This window comes from Haplochromis burtoni, unplaced genomic scaffold (assembly GCF_018398535.1).
Source record: "Haplochromis burtoni strain Fernald_Lab_line unplaced genomic scaffold, NCSU_Asbu1 Contig_140, whole genome shotgun sequence".
In the NCBI taxonomy this organism is placed as follows: Eukaryota; Metazoa; Chordata; class Actinopteri; order Cichliformes; family Cichlidae; genus Haplochromis; species Haplochromis burtoni.
This window is the reverse complement of record NW_024582501.1, coordinates 572,297-582,155: the sequence shown is the minus strand read 5'-3', so window position 1 is coordinate 582,155 and position 9,859 is coordinate 572,297. Positions and strand designations below refer to the sequence as shown.

Below are 9,859 nucleotides of genomic sequence, written 5' to 3'. Positions count from 1 at the left end.
CGTTTCTGTAAATGCTGACAGCCCCGTCGCTGTTACTTCGACATCAGCTTTTAATTGTTTCTGTGGTTAAATCGTGTCTACAGACGCTGGGAATGACTCGACACACATTCACTATCTCAGTAAGTCTCTTCTCAGAAGACTGGAGCTTCTGTGTATGTGTGCTGTGGTTAAGAACAAATTTGGTGTCTTGGCTTTGACACAGCCAGTTAAATAGATGGCTTCCTAGTGATTTCCTGCAAAACCACATTGGTGACAAGTGTACGTGTAAGCCGCAAATGACACTCTCCCATAGACACACACATAATTATGCATCCCTAGACTAATCTTAACAACAACTGAACAGTTGACAGCAGTGTACCAGTTCCCTGCCAACAGTGGAGTATGCATTTTTGAGTGCTATAAACAAGTGGACTGGAAGAAAGAACTGTTTAGATGAACCATAAACGTGACTTGCGAAGTGTATAGATACAGATGCACTCGTGCTACCTTCATCACACAGAGTGTGTGTTGAGGAGGGGCTTCAATTAAGCTCCTAATCAATGATAACAAAAGCTTTGGTGTGTTGCTATAGTGAATGTAAAAAGTCATTTGAGATCAATCTCCATCTCATTACACAGCCAATTAAAAGCTATATATAAAGCTAAGCTCTAGTAATTTTTTCAGATGCACAAAAAGCATTTCAAAATAACTGTCTATGCAAATCAAACTGTATCCTATATAATTTGAGAATAACTGCGAGCTAGGGCTGTGCCATATCATCCTGTTCACGGTAATACTGGTATAATGTTAGGCAATGATAAGAAAATGAAATATCACGATAGAATATGGGTAAAACGTGCATGCGCAGTGCCTTTGTTTTCATACACACATGGTGGAAAAAGCATGGCGGCGATGGAGAATAAAGGCGAAAGCGGATCGTTGAATGAAACAGATGAATCAGAATTGGTTTGTAAACATGATGTAACTTCAGTGGTGTGGAACTGGTTTGGCTTTTGTCCGGCAGATGCACACCAAAGCACTTTTTTTGTTAGAGCATGCAAGCGGGCCGCCGTTATTACCGAACCGATTTTATGTGGTACGCGACGCTCAAAAATCTTTCCAAAAAAAAAAAAAAGTTTTAGTACGACTTTGGTAAGCTACGAAGGCGCACCACTTGATGGATTGCTGGGGCATTACGGCTACCGTAGTCAGGAGCCTCGCGGAGTGATACGTACTGTGCTTCAACATAATATTACCGCATTGTGTGTGTTTATAAGGTTGATCTGATATCCTCGTGTTGGTGTTGTTCCCAGATCATCATACTAAATGTTGTTCCAGGATCAACATTGCAAGTGACCAATCAGATGTTGTGACGTCATACTTTTGCGACTTCGGGAAAAACCGGCGAATGGCTTGGCGCGCAAAGGAATAACGTCACAACAATGTGATTGGTCACTTGCAATGTTGAACCTGGAACAACATTTTCATGATGGTCTGGGAACAACACCAACAAGGATATTACGTATCATGTGTTTATAACTCTTTTGAAGTTTTGTGGATATTATACATGGTTATGCTGAGGATATGTCGCCATTTCCACTGGAAATGCCTTTTGGTTAAACTGTCAGCAAGGAATTTGCATTTGCACTGTTAAATTTTTATATAACTTTAATGCACATAAAAAAACAGCTGCTTGTTTAAGTGAAAATACATTGGGGGTTTTTTTGGGGGGGGTGTTGCACTAATAAAGTTGTGGAGTTGTTAATTATTTTGTCTCGAGTCAATTATATCGTTATCGCAAATTTTCAAATATATATCGTTATGAATATTTTTGGCCATATTGCCCTGTCCTACTGCGAGCTGTTAATTCCACGAGTCTAGATTTGTAACTTTGCCATTTATGAAAGGTTGCTACACAAAGCAAAGTAAAACAACATTTATAATGGGATTGGGCAATAAGGAAAATGTAAGATGTCTTATATTAAAAATGAACTGAAATATAATGCAATAAAAACATAATTTCATAGACCTCGTTTAATGCTAGTTCCTTTTCAGTTAGGATCTGCCACAAATTTTAGGAAAGTTGAACAATTCTCCATATTTCACAAGATAAATTGTGAATGAGATTCTAAAAATAAAAATCACCCTAATTAGCACTGACAGGTCAAACTGATAACTAGCAAAAACATATAAAAAAAGGAATTAAAGAAAAAAAAACCCCCAGCAATTTCAATTCAATTTAATTAAAGGTGTTTCAGGAGTTTTTAAATGTGATTTCTATCCAAAAGGTTATTAATGAAAATTAACAGTATAGATCTTAAGTATGTGCCAAAAAAATTGAAGAGAAAGGCACAAACATGTAAAATGCTTTAAAACAGATGTTTTCTGAGGTAGCAGAACATTTAACATAGTTTTGTGGTGGATCTTTACATGTCATATTTAGGGAGAAACAAAACCTTTGTTTGTTTACAATATAAACTTCAAACAGCAGTTTTAATTTCTGCTGTGTCACTGTAGTGCTAAAAAAAAAAATAATAATAATAATAATTTTTTACTCCATGAGCACAGTTTTAAAGCTGTGCCAGGTGATCACATAAAAGGACGTTGCTTTCCAATAATGTTGCTTTCACTCCCAAATAAGTGCGAACATTTGTGCATGGCTCAACAAATCCGGCCTCCGCATAGTTTAAAATTTTTACAAAATAATTTACTGGCTTAAATGTTAGCGTCAATTAATAGAGGATCACAGCATAAACTGGGCCCAGAATGACAAGATGCAAAAATGCCACATTAACAAGCTTTTCGACTTCGCCTATACAATGAGTGACCACCTAGTTTGTGTCCAGTGTTAAAGTTGTTCCAACACACCTTTTCTTTAATCAAAAATGAATACTTCAATGCAATTTAAAACAAAACAAACAAAAAAAAAAAAATCAGTGCCAGAGAAATATCCCGTGTGTGCCAAAAAATACTTGGGGCTCACAATTTGCATGTGCCAACACTTGATATAAAACAAACAAAAATAATAAAATAAGTGTCACTCACCTTGTTCATGTTGCCTGCTTGCTGAGCAGTACTGAGGGTAGTGTGAGCTCCCATCTGTTGCCCTCCCTGTGTGAGCGTCTCTGCCAATGCACTACCTGATCCTCCTTGTCCTGTTGCAGTTCCCTGCATTGTCTGTCCCTGGTACTGCATGCCTGTTACCCCTGCCCCACGTCCTCTCCCAGCTCCAGGTACAAGGCCACCATTCATCACTTGCCCAGGCTGCGGCTGCCCTCCCTGGTTCAGGAGTCCAGTATGGCCCTGGTTGTTGTTAATCATGGCCTGACTGAACCCAGTTGTGTTTAAGCCCATAGTTGCAGTATTGTTGTTGTTGTTCTGTCCTGCTACTCCAGTTGGGGTTCCTGCTTTTTGGGCCTGAGGGGACGGGTGGTTGTTGGGGGAGCCCTGGCCAAGAGGGCTCTTACCCAGTGGTGCTCCTAACTGTGGCCCCATGCTGCCTGGCTGAGAGCTAGCTGTGCCTATATTAGAAGTAGTACCAGCCCGAAGCAGCTCTGAGAGCTGCTTGTGCTTGGCCGCTGCATCTGGGACGGCAGAGGCACTGCCACCGCCAAGTCCTGACTGAGTGCCTCCTGGTCCGCCAGCTCCAGGTGCTGCTCCACCATTTGAAGGCATCCCGCCCATCAGGCTAATATCACCTCCATTGGGGATCAACTCATCTGGAAGGTCATTCTCCAAATCGTCCCAGGAGAGTGACCCAAGATCTATGAGAAGGGATAGAGAAGCAAAATGTCACAAAATGTTTTATACAACCATGTGACTCAGTGCCAAGCATTCATTCTCCTCTGCTTCAAATAAGCCTGTACTCAAATCACTGAGTACCAGAGCATCTAGATCTTCTTATCTACTGCTAGCAACTTATTCTACAATGCAACACATGACACTGGGAAGATTTTTTTTCTACCTTTTAACAGTTTTGAGTCCCCACCATAAACATTCCAACCACAGCAGAAAAACAGCCAGCATGTAGGGCTGCTCGATTATGGCAAAAATGATAATCACGATTATTTTCACTGAAATTGAGATCTCGATTATTTGACGATATTTATTTAACAATAACAATGTATTGAATAATGACTTTAAAGCTTGTCAAAAAATAATATAAAATAGTGTGCAAATACTGCTAAAAGTGCAAATGTTTGCAATATAAAAAAATAAATGAAAAATGTAAACATCTATGTTTAGTGAACTTTGCAGTGTTGCTCTGTGGTACAGCTACGACACTGTAGCAAAGTTTACACACTATGTCTACTTGATCCACGTCCGACTCCGCGAACCCATAAAGTCACTCTCCTCTCCAGATAACTTCTGCTTAGCTTTCAGAGCTTCCCTCGGGTCCTCTTAATCAGTAGGCCCCCCAACCCCCGGGCCTCGGACCGGTACGTGAGTCGTTTGGTACCGGGCCGCGAGAGTTGAGGCTCAGGTGTGAAATGTAGTTTTCAGGGTTTTTATTGGTTTTCAGCGTTATTTTGTTATCGTTTTTATCGTTAACTCTGTTTTCTTTGGTCTTTTCACGTGTGTTATGAATAAAACAAAATTTCCGGTACCAGGTTTATTTTGTTGTATTTATCCGCGACACCTTAAAGGCCGGTCCATGAAAATATTGTCGGGCATAAACCGGTCCGTGGCGCAAAAAAGGTTGGGGACCGCTGCTCTTAATTGTTGTGACACGTGTTCGAAATGCAGAGAGGTGCGCTCGATTTGCCACATGGAGCAGTGCGAGAGTAGAGCACGAGGGAGGGGCTAATAATCGGCTCAGTCATTTTTAATGATCGCTGAAAGCCCAGATCGTAATCGAGATTAAAATTCGATTGAGCAGCCCTACCAGCATGGTAATAAAACTTTGTAACCATTTTTTCAGTTATAGTTTTCATTTTTATGAGAATTAGAGGCATTTGCTTATCAAATGATCAGAAAGGGGGGGGGAAAAAACGTGATTTTTATCAAATAACAGATTCAATACATTTAGTTAATGGACTGTAGTCACCACCCAAAGGCTGAGCCATGAAAAATCCTGCTGTGTTTGAAAAAAGAAAAAAAGGGCTCTTACTCCTCAGTTGACCCTTGGTCTCAGTCCAAGTGTTCACAAACATTCTAATTATGAAATATTAATGAGCCAACATGCTAAATGCTGCTGCCTTGGCCTTGTCCCACTGTGGCCTTGTCCCTTGCAGTGCAAGACAAAATAAGCATAAAGCGTGATAAAGCATCGCTACTGGCTGACAAACACAGTGTGACAAGAGAATCCAGCAGCACTCGGGGTTCCTGCTGGGTGGCGTAGGAATATTTGTGTCACACCATCCAGAGGTGTGAGCATAATGGTGAGAGCCTAGGGAGCCACGATTTGTTTGAGAATTAGTGATTAAGATGGTGACAAAAGCACAGGAGCTGTGCATGCCTTACAGCTTTGAATCACCAAGAAGAATCAACTCTCTGGACAAACTGAAACAAGATCACTTTCCACAGCCTTGATCACGAGTTCACCTAACGGCACAAAATCACCAAAGAAACAAGCTTTGAACACTGCAGCTCTCCGTTTTCATTTCCCCTCTGTAAGTGACATTAACTTGCCTATTCAGTACAACGTGCCTGACGAGAGTAGAAATATTACCTGAAATCTTATTTGGCTAACTTGTTTCTTCAAAAGCATGTTGTGGAGCGGTTTGTTGGTCTTCTGTAAAGAGTGGAGGACATAACTGGAATGTATGCAACTGACAATTTCTTCCACAAAAGCGCAAATTTACTGAATTTGTGCAACTGAAAGTAATGAAGCCAAGAAATGTCACTGTATGAAAGGCGCTGTTAAGCAAATCACTTTTCAGTATAAGACGAACAAGACCTTAATGCTACAGGACTGAGCACTGCTGCTGGATGTCTTCATTGAGATTCAGTCAGGATCCCGACTTTAATGAGGGCACTTGGCCTACACACTTCCCTGAGTAAACACAGGCTTGCAGATCTCCCTTGCTAGCTCGCTGTCTGTCCCTGGCATCAGGCACGCAGGTGCTCCATGTGGAGGAAGCTTGTTTGAGGCTGAAGGGACAATCCATCTTTTCCTCTCTCACTCCTCTCAGCCCATGCCATCTATCAGGCAGGCACATGGATGCTCTCCAAGCAGCTGTATTCACTTCAACTACATACGCTAAGGCCTGGCATTGCATTTTTCATTTCAAAATGGAAATCTAAACACACCGTAACCTTGCCCTTAAGCGTGTTGGCTGGATACCAAAAATGCAAAGCAATGTTTTGGTTGGGTATGGCCACATGCAGTCTGGGGAACCCCAACCGTAAGGAGGGGGGAAGGTGGGCATTAACCGTTTTAACATATGCACTGCAGCCCTGAAGTTTTCTTCAGACATAATCCATGGAGCTGTATGTAGGAATGTGAAAGTTTAAATCGGACCTTACAATAAAAGCTCCCTTGGACAGAGTCTGCATAAAGTTGAACCAGTGTGCGAATTGATGTGATAACCATCCGGAGAATTCTCATCGAAAAATTCACATGGGAACGTCGATTACATTTCACTTTCCATATCATTTCACTGTCTCAAAGGCAGAAGAAAAACATCCACGTGTAAAGAAGGGTCACTTACATGAGTGCAAATATGAACACAAAAACACGTAACTCGGGAAACAATGTGTGATTTACTCAAAAGTGGATACACACAAATCAGTGTGTCAACTTTTCACATAGTCGTTCATAAAGCTCCTTTACACCCTCCCATAGCTGACTTTATCACTCTCTCCCCCGCCCCCCTTTGGCCACTGTCTTGAGGTGATGGCTATAAATATCTACAAAAGCAGCCCCAGCAGTGATCCCGCCTGGAGATTTCTGTCATCTTGCCCTAAAGCCATGTGCGTCTGCTCTCAGAGGGACAGGTGCAACATTGCTACTGGCATTCTTTTAATTGTTGTTCAATATAATATGGTGGATAGCAAAACAAATCCACTTAATAGTGGAAAGGGACTCTTTTATTTTAGGTTTCCTTTCTGCAGTAATAAATCCTCCAAGAAAGTATGCCATTGCAACAGTTGGAAAGAACAGCAGAGGAAAATTACTTCACTGAGTAAATAAATACTGATTGTGGCCAGAGACACTCAAAAAAAAAAGTCAAGAAAAGTTACAGACCTTCAGTTTAAAACATTTTTAAATCCAACAAGACTACTTCTATTACAGACAATAGTTAAACTGCAATAACTTTGTTTACAGTCCACCTTGCGAGCCTGTGCCAAATCAAAAACAGAAAATATGAAAATAACTGTTTGCTGAATTTAGTACTCAGTAGTGGTGCAACAGATCACGGTTGATCCGTAATCCGAACCAATCCCACTCCACGGTTCGGCACGCACGTGATCCAAAGATTTGAAAAAGAAGGGGAAAAAAGTATATGCATGGTGCGTGTGGTCAGTTTGTCAAGCGATAGTTATGGCCAGCGCTAGCGGTCCAAGTGGAGGAGCAGAGGAGTTTGCGGCATTTAAGCAGCCCTTTGTTCTCCAATCCGACCGGGCTAAAGCTATTTCAAAAGCTACTGGGGTGTTTAGCTGCAGACGGGAGGCCGTATTCCGTTGTGCAAAACAAGGGGTTTAAACTATGATGAACGTGCTTGAGCCACGCTATGATATCCCGTTGCGCGTCCACTTCAGTGACAAGATCGTACCCAGGCATGCATGAGCAGGAAAAGTTTAAAGTTATGGCTGAACTGTCCTACGCATCTTTTGTTGCTCAACTAAAAACAGGTGGACCTCCAGGTCAACGGAAAGCTACGTGACCGTGACCACTCATTATATCACAGCGGAGTGGTAGATATAAAGCCCTGTACTGCCCTATATTGCACCTTAATTTGTTTTTATATAATTGCTTGGAATGAGTCTTGAGTTGAATGTTTTTAATAGGTAAAAAATACTTAAAAAGTTAATAAGTAAATGTTAAAATTTTGTCTTTTTTGCTGATCCGAAAATTGGTCCGATCCGTGAGTTAAAACTGTGATCCGATCCGTGAGATTTTTGATCCGTTGCACCACTAGTACTCAGCCATATCAGAATTGTCATTTAAAGCAAAATCTGACGTGTCTTTCCTCCTTTGTATGAAAATGTGCTGGTAGCTGAAATCACCAGTTCTACATTGAAGGCAAGCACAAACATACTGAGAAAAGTAAAAAACAGCAGAGTACAGCCAAGACGATTTTAAGAGTAATAATGACACTTCATTTTATTAAATCAAATGCATTAACTAGATAGCAAGTTATCCCAAGAGGCAGTAGCAATAAGTGTGCATGCAACTAGTCAACCAGACTTTTAATGTTGCTTCCCTTGCCAAATGGTGCCAGAAAAACTCTGAAATATCTCATTTTATTTTTTGGCTTTTTAATATAGAGCGGCAGGTGATGATTGGTCAATGCTGAACTTCTATCTAAAGCACACTCAGCTTTGTCTCTGGTAGGGAGTGAATGTGGATCTGTAACAGGAAGACTTCTCTTCCCTCCCCATTTTAACAAATACCATCATCTCATCTATGGTGAACAGACCCTTTTTTCTTTTTTTTTTTTAAAAACAGACTAATTTAGCAACAGCAGTTAAGATCCATTTACACCTGCATGGAATCTGCAACTGGATACATGACATCTGACCCACAGGTTTGTTTCCTCTAGGCGGGTTGCTTTGGGGGAGATTTGATGACAACAGGGGAAACCAAGTTTTTGAAGTCTGCACCCAGTTTAGAAATGCATTCTCATTATTTCGTTTGTGGTTGCAACATGATCCAGTGATCTGTACCGTTTGTGTTCCTCATCGCATTAACACAGCTACATGCTTTAGTTTGGCTTGCTTGAATCAGCAGGAAGAGATGGTATTGTTCACCTTTAAACTTTGTGGATTTTGTTTTTCTTAAGAAAATACAACCAGAAACATCATCCATTGGTAAAATTATAGTCATGTGGAGCTCCTCAAGTACTCCTACTTCCTCTTGGGGATTTATATTAGTTTTCTAGGTTTTCTGCAAACACAAAACACATACTGAGCTTCAGTCTAACTCTTCTCTACCTCATGAAGCTAAAGTTGTTCCAAGTATAATGAGCAAAAATAGAACAGTCAAATGGTCTGTTTAAGCTTAAATACAAGCACAGACATGAGAAATGAGTGGCGTTTAAAATACCATGTCGCCCATTTTTTTGATGCTTATTAAGTCAGCTAAAAGCAGTAGGTTGGTGGTAATAAGTCCCTTCATCTGCCTTTAACCATTTTGCTGATCCTCGCCATCTTTCTCTCATGATTTCTCTTGTTGCCCCAAGGCACAGGCATAAATGCCTCAATCAGTGGCTGCATTGCAAGCTTACCGCCTGTCCTTTTAGATATTAGAAGTGGCATTTGTGCAGGAGTGAGCAAGAAACTGGAAGTCTGGGGGTTGGGAGGTCCCTGACAAATCTTTGACTGACAACTGAAACAGAACTAAGACGCAAATGAGTACCAAATACTAATTTTTCTTAGGTTTCAGCGCAAATTTCAGGTTTTCTAACCTAAGACAGACACAGACATCCTGAGGCCCAACCTACCTACATATTTATAGAGAGAATGTGAGAGAATCCACAGGGCACAGTTAAAAAATTCAAACATTGTGACTATGAATCTTAAACAATGAAATTTAAAAAAACAAAAAAACAAAAAAAAAACCCTGCTCTTTCATTAAAAATAGTCAAAAGGTTAGATCACATAAAGTGCATGCAAAACCACATTTTTTTTGTGAATAAAAGGGGTAGAAGAGGAGGATAACAGATGGCCTTAATAGAAAGACAGGGGCTCATGTTTGTTCTGCCCCACCAATTTG

At 40.7% G+C, this 9,859-nt stretch overlaps 1 protein-coding gene across 2 annotated transcripts in view; it reads right to left on the bottom strand.

The window, feature by feature from the left end:
- The window catches only part of crebbpa (CREB binding protein a), a 68,759-nt gene that overhangs the window by 53,068 nt on the left and 5,832 nt on the right, over nucleotides 1-9,859 (bottom strand). For both annotated transcript variants that reach the window (XM_042224546.1, XM_042224545.1), the window contains exon 2: nucleotides 3,025-3,743. In XM_042224546.1, the coding sequence (XP_042080480.1) occupies nucleotides 3,025-3,743 (719 nt within the window). The remainder of the gene's footprint in view (nucleotides 1-3,024; nucleotides 3,744-9,859) is intronic.